The sequence below is a fragment of the Tauraco erythrolophus genome, chromosome 11, assembly GCF_009769465.1.
Source record: "Tauraco erythrolophus isolate bTauEry1 chromosome 11, bTauEry1.pri, whole genome shotgun sequence".
NCBI classification, from domain to species: Eukaryota; Metazoa; Chordata; class Aves; order Musophagiformes; family Musophagidae; genus Tauraco; species Tauraco erythrolophus.
This window is the reverse complement of record NC_141475.1, coordinates 7,875,897-7,891,494: the sequence shown is the minus strand read 5'-3', so window position 1 is coordinate 7,891,494 and position 15,598 is coordinate 7,875,897. Positions and strand designations below refer to the sequence as shown.

At 37.4% G+C, this 15,598-nt stretch overlaps 1 protein-coding gene across 1 annotated transcript; it reads right to left on the bottom strand.

The window, feature by feature from the left end:
- Positions 1-5,919: 5,919 nt before the first annotated feature.
- TRIM42 (tripartite motif containing 42) lies at positions 5,920-11,423 on the bottom strand. Its single transcript, XM_086618610.1, is given in 11 exon segments — positions 5,920-6,047; positions 6,749-6,979; positions 7,194-7,268; positions 7,271-7,358; positions 7,360-7,446; positions 7,449-7,573; positions 8,756-8,771; positions 8,922-9,184; positions 9,187-9,569; positions 11,075-11,294; positions 11,297-11,423. Coding segments are annotated over 11 exon segments (1,743 nt in total).
- Between the last annotated feature and the right edge of the window lie 4,175 nt (positions 11,424-15,598).

Genomic DNA, 15,598 nt, shown 5'->3' with positions numbered 1-15,598 from the left:
TTTGAAAAATTGGTTTCTGGATAGTTACGTTTTCTTATGACCCCCATTTTGACTTCCAACCTTCAGATAAACAGTGTTGGGAGAACAACAGTTAGCCCATTCAGAGCTGTCTCTGCAAATCAGGTTTATATTCAGTAACATTAAAAGGAAGAAATAGTACTTTCTGTGCAGGCTTTCTGAGAAAAAGCTGAATGTTTGAAAGTGTGAAATTGCCAGCATATACAATGTCATTTCTGCTTGAACTGTTTGCTGGGGGAGGGGAAAAAAAAAATCTCAGGGAAGTCACTCATGTGTCTAAATGATTTGGGGAATGCAAGCTTTGAGGGCCTCTTTTAAAAAAATTGAGACCTTTTCCCTTTGAGCTTGTGAGCCTTGTGAAATATTCTTACTGCCTTTGAGTTGCAGTAGAACTAATGACTTGATCTTAGATTTACCATGATTTGTTTCCTGCCACGAGCTGCTAAAAGTAAGCAATGCAAAAATCTCATAGTAACTAACACATTTATAAACACAGGGGCATGTCCAGGAGATTTTATTTGCAGACCAAAATCTCAGAATTTGTAGAGTCTGTCTATAAAATTCTAAAATTCTGTAAGTATTGTGAAGCGGGGGGAAAAAAACAGCGAGCTCTATTAAAAAGATTGATGCATAACTGAGAGAGATCTTGACAATTGAGATTTCTCTCCGAAGTGTTGTTTAACGTATGTATAGCAAAAAAATGTGGGGGAAGGAAGCAAATTTTCGTATTAATTTTTGAAGTACTTTGACTCTAGCAAAACAACGTAATGATTGAAACAAAAATTCTGCATAGCTGAGAAAGCAAAACATTCCCATTTTACAAAGCTAGAGTTCATGTCAAGAAGCAAAAGGAAAAATTTTTCCTAGGTATTTGAGCTATAGGTAGGCTATATGGCTATGGTCAAACTACTCTGGTCTCTTCTCTTGAGTCACTGGCCGGGACAAGACATTTCTGTTTTGAGCTTCCAAGTTCATAGGTTATGTTTGCTGTGATCTGCATGCTCCAGTAAGTGTGCTTTTGAAGAAGTCATCCTCCCTCTCTTAAGCTGAAATACACCTTACTGGATGCGAATGATGATCGTTGTCCTGTGGGCTCTCTCTAATACTGCTCTGTACATTGGAATCAGTTTTGTTCCTTAAAAAGCTTTGCAATATGTAACATATTCACTGTTGATTCAAATTTTGTAAAACACCAACTGCTAAGGTCAAATCCACTTGTTATTTCTGAGCACTGTTGTGACATGATACTACCTGTTAAGTTATTCCTCTTCCACTTAGAAGTTTACACCTTTCAGGCAGGCTGTTATTTTATTCCTCCTTTGCTGTCACTTAGCTGGATTTGAGTACTTCGTTCTCTTACATACATTAACATTCCTGATAATGTTAGTTAAAGCTTGAGGCTCTCAGTAGCACAACAGAACAAGCTCATACTTGATTTTTCTATGTAAATTAATCCTCTCAGATCTCCAGTAATTTCATTTATGTCTTTAAGTATCAACAGTTTACCATTAACTTTCAGGTAAAGAGATGCCTAAGCCTGAATTTTGTTCCACCTCTGATTCTATTTTCTGCCATGCAGGAGCAAGTAACCAAAATCTTTGCATTTATAGACATGTGTTTCCTTTTTTTTGTTTGTTTGTTAGTATCTAGTCTGTTTTATTACATAAATATTTTTGAGTTCTACTTATCTTTTCAAACTCTGTTATTCAGATGATTTTAACTTAAGCATTTTGGGAGACTAAAAGTTGTGAAGTTGGGGTTATAAGATGGAAATGGCACTTGGTTCAAATGATTGTGATTATTAGTTCTTTTATAATTTTTGTAATTTTTGTTTTCTCTCCTAATCATGATTGCAGAACCTCCTAGCTTTTAGAATATATTTCTCAGCAGCATAAATCACAGCTGTACAGTCCAAAGCGTAACAGCTGTAACAAGCTGTGTTTACATTTGTTAACATATTGATTGCCCCCTCTATTTGCTTAAAATGCTGTTACTTAAAATAATACTCATCTGTAGATGTGTATTACTGGGTTTCAGTTCAGCTATCAAATCACATTTACACATTGCACTGAGGTGCAATGTGAGTCTCATCATGTTACAAACTGTAGTTACATTACAAAACATTGGGAATATTTTCAATCAGAAGTATCAGTTAATTATTTAGGCCCCCAAAGACCACTACTTCTTGTGTAGAAATAATGTCTTACAGGTGGACAGGTTCTTTGGACAGGTTCTCCAAAGCTCTGTAATGGTCTTGGAAATATTCTTGAAGAAGATACCACAGACCTTTGAATAATATTGATACAAATTAATTCCTGATGGGTTACGAAGCAAGTGGATGATAAAACTTGGTAATACCTTGGCTTGATAGTTGATGCCTATATATCTCTGGGGTTTCCTATGCAGAGTGGGTTGGTTAGTTGATTTGTGTCAATATAGGTTAACCGATTGCATCTCTGACCTATCTCCTACCTGCCAGCTAATTTATGATCCATCCAGGAAGGCAGAGGTGCCACTGACTACATCTCTGTGTGTTAGGCTGATGTCACCTTTATTTTTTAATATTTTGTTCAGCAGGGTTGGTAACAGATATTACGAGACACAAATGGTGGTGAAATGAAATGATGGCTCATCTACTATTCAATTACATATACGTCTTTCATTTTTTCACCTTGGCCACCTGCCCGGCACAAATAGATATTTATTGTTCCCTCAATAAATTATGCTGGTTCTAAGCTGCTCTGCAATTTGATACTTACAAGAGTTCTGTATTTATTTGCTGGCACAGGCTGCTCTGAAGATATTCAACCTTCTGTGTTTTGGCCTCTGTTACGCTCATTACCTTGAAAAGTAATTATGCAAATACCACACCACATTAAATACAGGCAGGTTTTTATTTATTTATAAACATCTCAAAATTTAAATTTCAGGGCATGCAGCTGAAAAATGTCTGTACAGGGTGAGAGATGGTGCTGCCACTCCACCCCATTGCTGCAGCTGAGCAGCAAACAGTAGATAAGCAAAATTGTTCCATTCTTTGCCTTGCCTGCTTAGTGAAAGGAGGAGTGCAGTAAATTGGGCTATAGACATTCAGCCATCATGGGATTTGGCTGTGCTCACAACAGGCAGACGCTGAACTGTATGCAAAGAACTTAACACTTTTTTTTTCCTCCCATGAAAATAAAGAGGTAACCCTAGAGAAAAAAGCAAAGCAAGCCGAGGTAGGGATGTTTGAAAGGAAATACAGGCTTCCAGTGGCCCCACAATAATTAATAAAACTCTTAACGCTTGCAGGGTTGGACTGATTCTAATCTCTTAGTGATAATAATAAAATGTTGCCCTGTTCAAGTGGTCTGAAGCACTGTTTCCATGGAATGGGAATTAGAGCTTTGCTTGGCTGTTGCACAGAACAGTGTACTGCAAATTGCATCTCTCAAGAACCACTGGGTACAGAAGGCTGCTATTATCAATGGCTAGCCTGGGAGAGCAAAGGGGATTTTCTACAGCTGATCCAAACTACAGTCTTATCCATCCACAGAGAAGTTCACTAAAGGGAACACCAGATAGGTGAGCTTCTGGGGAACTATAGATAATCAGCAAAAACTCATATAGCCTTGAAATGCACATAAAATGTTGCTGTCTGGGGAAGGGATGTAAAAAGCCATGTTTATAGAAGGAATAATTGGGCTTTACTATCCGGAGAGCTCAGACATTCAGATTTTCACAAAAATCTCTCACAAGTTTTAGATTGCAGGTGACTTTCATGTGTCATGATCAGGCCCCTTTTAGATGTTTCAGAATAAGCTTCTTAAAATTACACACTGCTATAATTGTTCAATAGGTTTGAAATTGCAAACCTCTTTTACTTTTAATGGCCTTTTATATTTTTTTTGTATTTTTTATTATGCTTCTCTAGAGACTTTGTTAAAAGAAAAGTATGCCGTCAAGGAAAGACTGCCCAGCAATCCTGGCAAGAACATCCATGCTAACTGAAGCATCACTAATAGCTCACGGGATGGCACAAGACAGAGAATTAGTTGCTCTCAGAGTTCAGATTTTGACTTTGTTGCCTTTTTGTTTGAACTCTTCTTTTATCACATTAGCCATCCATAAAGTGAGTAGAATATTACTACCTTGCAGCAACTATGAGAAGCTAAAGCAGAGCTTCAGAAATGAAAGGTGCAATGGCAAAATGAATATTAATAATAAATATACCTAAGTTTTATTGTTTGCCTTAAGGAAGGTAGCAGGAGGTCCAAGATTTCATGGGCGGTATTCATAATACATGATTTTCCATGAAGAGATTTGTTCTATGCTGAAGATAAGACACAAACATACAAAAGCACAGAAGGGGGTTAAAAGAGCTAGTAGCACTCTATTCTGCTACCATGTAAACGCCATAATTGATAGGACTGGGGCAAAGGGAGTTGTGAATAAGTTTAAATGCATGTATATGTGTGTGTGTGCGAGCACATACGGTGAGAGAGGTGAATAAGTAAATATATGTGTGTGTCTGCATAAATATAGGTCTATAGCTAGATATGCAAACCTGGCTGGTATGGCTGAAGTGAAAGAAAGGAACTGTGCAAGATTATCCCTGCACAGAGAAGGCCGTTAGTTATTACTCTTGATTATTTCAACACAGTAACTTCCTGTGGATCTAATCCCGTGATCCTGTTCAGTGGATCACAGCTGCTGTGACTTCTCCTGATTTTATTCGCAGCCACTTTTAACAAACTGTAACTCATCTTGATGACCTTCACAACAGTCATGTAAACCTAACCATTATTAAGTAAGTGCATAAGGAGACAGTTTTGTCTCCCCTCAGTCTTGTACTTCTTGTTCTGCCTGTTGCCAGTGTCCTTCTATGTGTGTATGCGCGTTATACTTCAGCTGAGGGAGGCTGAGACCAAAAGTGTGTATGTACAGAGTAACTTATTCTACTCTTTAAGAATATGCAAAGTGTGATACAGGATTCTGCAGCTCTTTATGAACTGGTATTGGATAGTCTCATAGGGAATAGTAATTAGAATTTTAACTCACAATGCAAATATGTCATTTGTTTCCTTTGAAGCTGCAAAGGTCCCTCAAGAATAATGGGTTTTATACTATAGTTTTGTGCATGGCATAGTATTTTCCTTAGGTCTTGGTGCTACATCTGGAAAAAGAAAAGATATTGAAAAGGCAGGGGTGTTTTATTATTATTTGCCAGAAAGCAATAATAGTCTGAAGAGCTCGCTGTTAGATCTCTGGCTTCAGTGAAAAATGAGATATTGCATAAGAAAGCATACATGTTTTCCAGTTCTTCAAGAAAAACCAAAGAATCCCTGCTTTCATTCTTTGTCTATCTATTTGATGTATGCAGAGCATCCTGAATACTTTTCTGCTTCTCCCACTTGTCTTCAATTTTCCTGTCTTCATCTGAAGTGATTACCTGCAAGTAGAAAAGCAGAATGTATTAAAGTACAGAAGAGGTATATATGTTTATCATTTTGGGAATAGGATTTAATTAGTGTCTATATTCAAAAGAATTTACCACTTACAGATGTATTTTCAAAGCAGTCAAACTGTCTTATCTATGCTAAATTTTGGAAAGTCTTAAGTACTTATTTTGGGAGCAAAATGGAAATTGAGCTCTTTAAAAACACCTACGTTGAAGAAAAGCAATTGTCTGGTGGCAAACGTTGCAGTGATTAATACAGTATATAGCCGTTAGGTTCTGGCAGCGGGTCATTTTGGGAGAGACTTTCAGATATGACCATAGGATTTAGAAGCCCACCTCCTATTAAAAGTCATTTTGCATTTGGCATCCAAGGTAATTTTGAGAAATGTCCTTTCAAAGGTTTAATTGACAAGAGTGTGGTGAAAAGTTAAAAAACAACAAAACTACCATTAGAATTATCACTGTTTCTGTGATAACAGCTGGCCAGCTAGTTGTGTCTGAACAATGGTATCAGGACCAAGACCAGCAACTTTGTAAAACTCTGCCCCAAAGAAATCCACATCTTCTGTGGGACAAGTCCAGTAAATGTGTGAGGAGAAAAAAAAATCTGTAGTACACAATTAAGTACTTTTTTTTTTCTTATTTTTATTTTTGCTTTTTTTGAAGGCTTCTCTTTGGCAGATTTTAATTTTGAAATGCCAATGCAACTGAAATTCTAACCATAGCATGAAATATATGGGGAAGATATATCTGGTCTTGGAAAATGCTCAGCTTCCTCCTGGGAATTTCATAGTAGCCTCTTCTAACACACTAAAAGTAATGCAGGCTGACAGCAGTCAGCACTTTGCAATATGCACTTGGGATCTCATGCAACTGTCATCCTGATCTTGTTGGCATCTATGAAATGTATAATGAGGAAAATTACAGGGATATGATGATGTCACATTGAAGGCCAAGACCAGGATCGAATTATTTGATCTGACGTACAGGTATTTAAACAGAAACATGGTGCATTTATTTCTTTCTGCATTAGATCTTTCCATGTAAAATATTTATATCACATATATAATAATATAATAACCCTATTGACTGCAGCAGGAGTGTGATATGATTCAATTTATGCTTCGGTTTATCTCAAAAGGTGATTTTGAAATGCATTATATCTTATAAATGAAGTATTTGAATAGATACTGTAGCCTTATTTTCTCAAACTTGTGTGAGTTCAGACTCTATAACAGCCAAAATATAATGGTCTTTTGTACGTATTCAGAATTTATTATTGTCTTACTTTGGCAGACCTTAAGTAAACAACAGTCTGGTATATAACAACAGGTCCTGAGACTGGGGCTAATTCATGTTCTACAGGTTCTGGACTTGAAAAGTTGACAATCAAATATTTTCTTTCTTTTCTTGGAGTTTCACAAGCTGTATCCCAGTACACACATACTTCATTACTCCATGTAGGATGATGGGGAGGTGTAGAGCCTGGTCTTCTGACAGTGACTTTAGACAGCACACCTAAATCAAACAGAATTTAAAGATGGGCTTCGGAACAATGTTGCTCGCTTGGATCTGTGAGCACTTGAAACATGCCTTGGAATCATTATCTCTGGGTTGAAAGAATAGGGATATCTTTCTGCTTTACTTTCTGACTGCTTTATTTCACTAAGGGATGGGACAAGTCCCTGTAAAATGGAGAAAAGTTCATCAAAGTTGAGTTAAAGTTTTCTTAAGGGATCTTCTCTTAGATGTGGACTAGGTTGGAAAATGGAAGGAACTGTGTTTTCTGTTTTTTCACTAAGCAGTGTGCAGACTGCAGAAACACAACCTGACTTTCCTCCTTAAGAGCCTCTTTAGAGTATTGGATAAGACCATCCATATATGATAGCTGACTGGATGGTATAGTTTGTATATTCTGAAATTTCTTTCTGTTTTTTAAGGTCAATGTTTTCAAGCAACTCCATCATCTCCTTTTGTTGTTCTTTGTTTGAAGAACCGTACGTCATTTTAAGAATCCATTCCTGATCTCCTTCCTTTTGGTGTCCTTATAGGTCTTGCAATTATTTTTTGACAAGATAACTTCCATTAGATTGTTATCAACTCTTTGGTGTGCTGTAAAAAAAAATAAATCAGATCAGTAGTTCCAAATTCATATCAAAATGTAATGGTTACCAGAGGTAGAATGACAGATTTTAGCTTAAAAAAAATTTCAGATTTGGTAGAATGTGGGACAAGAATAGGAATTTTGGTATATTTCTCTCATCTCTGCTGCTGATAAGGCCTGAGGAAAGCTGTTTGTGGTAAAACATTCACATTTGGGTGTATAACATTTGACAGTTAATTGCTTCTTTATTATTATTTTCTCACATACTCGTATTTGTCTCCCCTAAAATGGGCTTGATAATTTTTACTTCGTTACATCGGAAATCCTGAAGCTTAATTTATTGTAGCTCTGTGTTACCTTTGAAAATTCACTATGCCAGTATGAAGTTCAAATAATGACAGCACATGCACCTGCATAGCCCACATTATGTCTGAACATTCCCTTGATGTGAAGGTGTGATTAACTCTTCTGATGCTAAAAATTGTGAACTGTGAAGGAACAGAATCAAAAATACCAAAGGCTGATAGTAAATTCCAATTGCATTCAGCTAGCATCAGGAAACAATGTCACATTACAAAATGCTAAACAAATATTCTACATCACTTATTTTCTCAAACTTAAGGTTGCTTCAAAATTGAGAATTTAATGCTTCCAGGGGTTTCTTATTGTAGATGGTTTACTTTTACCTTTCTGAATATTTTTTTTTTATTGAAACTTTGTTATATTCCCAAAATTTGTGAATTTATATGCAAAGATCAAAATTAAAAGAAATTCATAAAATCCTAGTCTTTTTTCAGCCCCTTAGTTGCTGTGAATCAAGTCTTAGTTAAAAGGAGTGACATTGCTCTGTTACCTCAGAAAAAGGTGACCACTTTGCCTCTTAGCCAGCACGGGCATGCCCATAAAACTGACCGAAGAGGGACAATTCGTAACGTGGCTGCAGAGTATACATACATACTCTTCAAGTATGTATTTCTGATTATAAAATAGTCACCATTTTGTTCTGCAGATGTAATTGATGTTCATTCCATGCTAGGTCCTGCTGTATGAAGTGAAAATTCCCCTCTCTAGATGCACTTACTGTTCCCGTCCCACATACAGGTTCTTCATTCTCCAATGGTTGAGCCTGGCTTACGATGCCGCTATTACGGGCTTGTTCCTTTTGTGTTTTGACAGGGGGAACACATCACCTTTCTGATTTCCATGCTGTGCAGAGAATTAACATAGCTTGTCAAACATATGTTCAAGTTTCTTTCCCAAGGAGGCGTAGGGAAATGTGAGAAGCTGCAGAAATACAAACCTTTTCTAAATTTCGCAATCATGTCAGAGAGAAGCAGCCGCTCTTGAATATGCTACTGCCAAGAGAATAGTCTCATGATCACTGTGCAGAGAGTTCTTGCAGAACCCACAGATCAGGTCGTGGTCATCCAGACGGTATTCGGAGAGTTTTGAGTTGGTGTGCAGTAAGCAGCGCCACTGTTCACGATCTTCTTGACATGCTTTGGTGAAAATGTGGTCTTGAGCACTGCTCTTGCTATGATTTAAATGGAGACATTCATTACAGTAATTAATTTCACATGTTCTACGTCTTTTGGTTGCCACTCTTCTCTCCCTGCAAGTTCACAGTAGATCCATCTTTCGCTGTGGTTGAATCTCCACCTCAGAAAGCCATCTCTGCACATGTGTTTCTTGGCTAGTTTTGCTTTGAGGTAGTTCTTCCTCAGCTGAATTTTACTTGTGTGGGGGAGGCAATGTGCTTTGCTACGCGCTGGGCGTATGATGATATGAAAGTCTTCAGTTGCTTCAGCTTCTTTGGTCTTGCTTTTAGATACATACTTCTCACAAATGCAGTGATTGCGCGGCAGCATAAATGGTTGGAGAAACAATTGCTTACATGGTGGACAGGCAAGCTGGTCATGGAAACCGTTGCTGGAGACATTCCTTTCTGGTGTAATGACAGATGCATTATTCCTAGTTCTAAACCTTGACATGGCGCCTTTTGACCTAAACAGAATTGGAAAAAAAACCCCAAACCAACAAAGAAAACAAAACAAAACCCCAAGAACTCAAATAAAAATATCTGAGTATTAGGACATCTTAGACACAAAATTATAACAATAACAGTTCTGCTTGGCATATCTACTACTCTTTTATTCTGAGTATTTTATTTAAACAATTGGATTATCACTATCAAGAATCCATTCTTTTTCTTTTCCTTTTTGTAGTTATTTCGCTATATTTTGAATACTGTTGCCAACAATAACAATAAACAGACATCTCAGTCATTGTAGGTCTGTATGAATTTGTTGAGTTATTGCTGATGGCCAAATGAAAAGAAGAATACAGTTTGGTTTAGTACAAAATGGAATGTATTTTGTCCCCTTTTCTTGTTTGATTTTTTTTCAAAATGGAAACAATGAATAACTAGAGTGAAGAAAAGCATTTTATGCAATTGAAATGAAAACCTTTATTTTGTTTCATATTTTCTTTTACAACAACTTTGATAATGTTTATAAAATAATTTATTTTTAATGAAAACTTAGGCCAATAAATGTCAAAATATTTTTCTTCTGCATTTTCAAAATGGAATATTTCCTCAAGAAAGTAGCACAACAAAGTGTTTCATCATTTCAAAAAAAATATTGAAGACATCTCTGCTTAACATAATAGCACACATTTACATATGATCATCCTAATTTTTAGTCATTTAAGAAATCACTCAACTCTGAATTATTTCTGATTTCTAGAATGAATGAAGTTTATTCTTAGTGTTAGCAGCAGCCTTATCATTTAATCATTATATTAATTGAAAAGACTTTAAAATGGAGATTATTATTTATATTTTAGAAGTTAACTGATTTTCAGGATGTGCTAATCCCTGTTCTCTTCAAATCTTGGTAGTCCTAACCTTCCTCTTAGCTTGTGGACATTTTCCTTTTAAAAAGACAATATTAATTTTTTAATGCCTCCTTGAGTATTTTCCATAGCCTGGACATGAGCATCATTATTCAAGATGGATACCTAGTTCCAGGCTTCTACGGTCTGGCCTTCTGCTGTGCTTCTCTTTAGCATCCATGTTGTTAGTGATGCTCTTTGTTTGACTCCAGTTTTCCCTGTGTCCTTGCCTCCAGCCCCCTTGCTACAAACACATTCCTGTTTTCCTCCTTGATTTAAGGTTCTCTGTCTTCATTCTTGTCGCTATATAGGTTTTTACACTGTGCATATGTTAGTAATTCATGGATTTTATCTGGAAATCAGGTGGTCCTAGTAACAAGTGCAGTGATGTTCTGGAGTCTTAGCCCCAGTCAGAATAATGAATATAAGATTTCGCTAATATCAAGATAAAACTACTTTTTCTGTTTCTGAGAAGAACGATATCCTGTGGTTATTCAATATAGCTCCAACAAGCCAACAGATCATATATTTCTAAATGCAACACATCCAGTAAGGCGTAATGTAAATTAGAAAAACAAAACCATAAGAAATTAAGAGCCCTTAACTCCACTCACTGAACAGTTCCTGGTGGTCTTGAGTGATGTAGTTCGTTGTCAGAGCTTCTGCAGCACCTGCTTTCATAATACTGACACGCTGAATTCTCTCCACTGCAGTAGCAGCATTTGCAGTCTGGGTCACTCGAATAAGAGCAGCAGCACCACCAGCAATTTGGGTGCTCTGCACGTGAGTGGTGGCAGCACTGGCAGGGTTTGTAGTCTTCATAAGGACATGGGAGCTGCAGTTCTGCTCACTGGTAAATAAGAACCAACACAAGCAGCATTCTTCTTTTCTGCTGTGGCAAGGCAGGTAACAGCAGTTTGAGCAGCATGGCCAGATCGAATAGGGGTGCCCATCTTCACTCATTCCTCTGTCAGATACTTGGAAGGAAGTTCATTGATCCTTTCAACTTTTCGTCGCGCTACAGCAACTGAGCTCCAAAAAAAGCACGAGATCCACTGTTGGTCAAGCTCTATGATGTGGCAATGCGCTTCATTTGAATCAGAAGGTGATGTCACAGTGAGATATTCAAATAAGGATACAGGCAGGATTTTATGCATAGAGACCTGATATAGCAATTACATCATCTGTATGCAGCTATCACTGTTGTTCTTGAATTCCTTGAAAGCATTTACCTCACTCTTCATTAACTGCATAAGGAGTTTAGACGCTTAGATGAGATACCCTAAGGCTGCTATCTCGTTAGGACCACACGCTTCATAGGCATTTTGTCCGCTCAGCTGGGTGCTGTAAGCAAACCACCCCAACCAGCAATAGTGAGAGGTTTCTCATCTGACCTCTATAAGACTTTAAACATAATTGGCACACATGAAAGCGCCTTACACTTGAGATGCATCTTGAAGCATGTCCTTGTAACTGTCTCCATTATTTTAAGCCCTTGTCAGCCGGTGTTTATGCTCTTGAACAACATAGGGCATTCGTTCCCCAAGACCTGAAGAAAAGAACTAGATTTGGATTGCAGGTTCAGTGCTATTGCTCATTTGCTGTGAACCTGCCTCTTTTCCCACTGAGTCCAAGTGTGTGTCTGCCCTTCCTTAAGCTGGTTGCTCTCCTATAAATGCAATATCAGACATATTATTTCGGTTATTCTTTAGTCACTTTGTACTGGGCACCTTCTTTCATTTAGTTGATCTTTTCCAAGAGTTGTATAGCATTTTTAACCTATTTATAGAAACAGACATTTTAAATAAAAATTAAATTCATATAAAGAATGCATGAGCTTCTCAATATTGCATCCTTACTGTAGTGCTTATATGTAAGTGGTTGGATTCAATTATCTTAAAGGTCATTTCCAACCTAAATAATCCTATGATTCTATAATTCTGAGAAAGGAAATCTACCCTCGAAGAGTTATCTGTAACTGACATCTGAAACAGCTTATTCTGTAACTTGAAACTGTGAAGAACAGTGATATCTATATCGTACATATTGAAGAATACTGACTTAATACTGGCTACTGCACTGTAGGGAATGGAAATTTTCCAAAATTTAACAATTCAACTTGTGTTATTGCATTAATGCATAGTTGGGAGTTACTAAAGTCTTGATGTATTTTATTGTAACAGCTCTTTGAGCCTATTTACTCAAAGTCTGTTCTACCCAGAGAAATTTTAATCCACTGATCCAGAGCCCTACAGACCATAATGTCTGTGTCATTATGTGTAATTGTTTACATGATGGGCCATAGTAGGTTCTTTGGAATGGTTATAGCCTATTGTGTCAATTGGATTTTCATGTATAAATGCTAGATCTGTGTGCTGAATGTCTTTCCATAGCATAACCTGGACCTTTAATGGATGTTATTTATTCCTTTTATCTTTCCAGTTTAACCAATAGTATGCTTTTTGTATTGTGCATATTTAATTTTGGGATATTGAAAGGCTTTCAAATTCAATCATTAGAAAAAATGTATCTTCTGATGCTCCGCTGCTTTTCCTTTGCAAAACATTCATGAATACATACTGGATCTTTTGAGGAAGGAAAGGTGGGGAGGACTAAGGAAAGAAACAAAAAGTATGTCTTGCATGCCGTATGCTGATACCTAGACACAATTCTCCATTTTGGCATAGTACAGAGGTTAATATCAACTTGTGCATATTTTATTCTCAGAAACACATTTCTTTTTTTCTTGGATTCTCTGGATTGTGTTTTTCTACTGAGTCTGGATAACTTTTTCTTCTGCCCCCTATAATTCCCATAATTTCTTGCTACCTTTAGCTCCGGTTTTTGCTTAACCAAAACTACTTTCATCAACAGCCTCATTCCTGTGCTGCTCCCAATATAGGTGGTCCTCTCTGTAACTCCTTGTAGGCATGCAGCCAGTTCTAAGAGGGTCCCATTTTCTTTATATGTTCTCTAGCAGATGTTGAAAGATCAGAGAAACTGAATTACATGCAATAGCTGCAACCAAACTGGCAGATTTTTAAGAGTGTTTGCAAACATCTTTCCCTCATGCCTCTGTTGTGGTTTGATATCATAGTGCTCATGATAGTCTGTGATGTGGTTGACTTCACCTACAAATAAGCTTGACCCTTTCAAGGTGTTGAGGGAAAAAAGACATTGAAAACAGAAAGAAAAGCACCGTGCAGTGGGGGCACAGGTTCAGTTAAAATTACTTCAAATTAGTTAGGTGTGGTCATTTATGCTGTACTTCCATTAGCTATCAAATAACTCAGTATAATATATTCTACTTGGCAATTTATCCTGTTTTGCAAGATGAACTAAGATTTGGTGTTATATCTTTCTTCCCTTTTTGCTCTACCTCAAGATACTCGCTGATATTTCTAATACTGAAATCTCTACCACAAATTTGAGATTGAACGATGATTAGTAATGCGTAGAAAGAAACTTGAAGAAAGACCATAAGCTATCAGTGGTGTGATAAATGATTGAGTCCCAAACAGAACTCTGATTAAAGTTTACAATTTATTAGGCGAATAAAAGCAAGCAAACAGCGCTGGATGCGCCGGCGAGTCTCTGCTCCACCAAAACGCACACCCGCCGTGGCAGTTTTTCTTGTATTTATACAAACATACCCATAACCTCCCCCAAAAAGTCAGATTCTCCCAGGAAATAATTTCCATAGTCCCCACCTCAGGATCCGCCTCAGGCTCTTCCTTGACACGCCTTCTGGTGGTCGTGGGCTGGGGGTCTTCAGGATGAAGGCCGGAGGTCTTCCTCACTGTGTACTTTTCACTTCTTCCCTAAAATTCCCGATTTGGCTGAGCTTGGAAAGCCAAACTGGTTCCAGCCTGGCCTGTCCTTGAGTGGACATCTGGTTGTCTCCTACCTGTCACTGTCTGAAGACAAATATTAGTTCTTGTTAGTCCTTATCTTTCCTACATAGGCTAGTTTTTCGTTTCCCTTCCTCCCCACAGATGTGTAGGTCATGAGTTACAACCTTGCTGGCATTTGTTTTATCTCTCTCACCAGCCTCCTCCTTGGGTAGTTAGTATTTCAAAACTTCTAATATTTCGCAGCAATAATTCATACAACAGTTAATATAGCAGTTAGTATTTAATATCTAAACAATAACTAATATATAGTCTTATGTGATTTTATGTCTATTCCTATATTCCCTCCATCAGTCCCCCTTTTTTATTAAATCAAGTAAATTCTTTTACTTGCGTAAGTTTCCTGATTGATATAACATTTTGTGCATTGAAGATACCCTCTTAAATATGTGCCAAACTCATATATATGGCAGTGTTAGTAACAATATTAAAGCAGCTGTAGCTATTAACAGTATTATAACAAGATGTTTTAAATGACTGAAAAATCCTGAAGCGGAAGGTGACCATCTAAAGAGTGCTTCCCAGAATCTATGCTCTCCATCCTTTTCTACTTTTTACAATTTCCTTTTATCTCGTTTTGCATCATGATGAACTGTCACCAGAGTTCTCTGCTCTGTAGTGACAGAGCATTCTGTGTATCACTCTGTTGGTTAGCAGCATCATGAGGCATTTCGCAGGTTTACGTTTTTTGCATTTCACAGAGATCTTAAACTAAGACAATCACTTATCTTGAATAGGCACACGATACTCCTCACCACCTATTTGCACATCCATTGTCCCGTATTGACAGGCATCAAATGAATACTTTTTACAGTGGCTTAACCCTTGACTAGCATATGTAGTAACGCTATACAAATCATGGATTTATAATTTATGAAAGTGCTTTTTCTTTCCATATTTACACAGGCCATGATGACATGCTCAAATTAGAGAGGCAGAAACTACTGAAAATAATTCACAGTTTTTCTCTGTACTCCTAACACAGCAAAGTAATACCTGACTCCATTGTTCTTTTCTATGCCTGCTAATCAAAGACTTTTTTAGTATGTTCATTCTCTCAGTCACTGTATAGAAAACCAGCGAAAAACTTCTATTGCCTTCAAGTGCTCCTAGAGGTGTAGGATAAACTTGTGAGTCAGGGAGAGAAGGAAGAGGAACTGTTATCTCCCTTAGGATGGGGAAGAACGAGCCAAGTTCTTTTCCTATAAAACCATGTAGTCCAGGAGG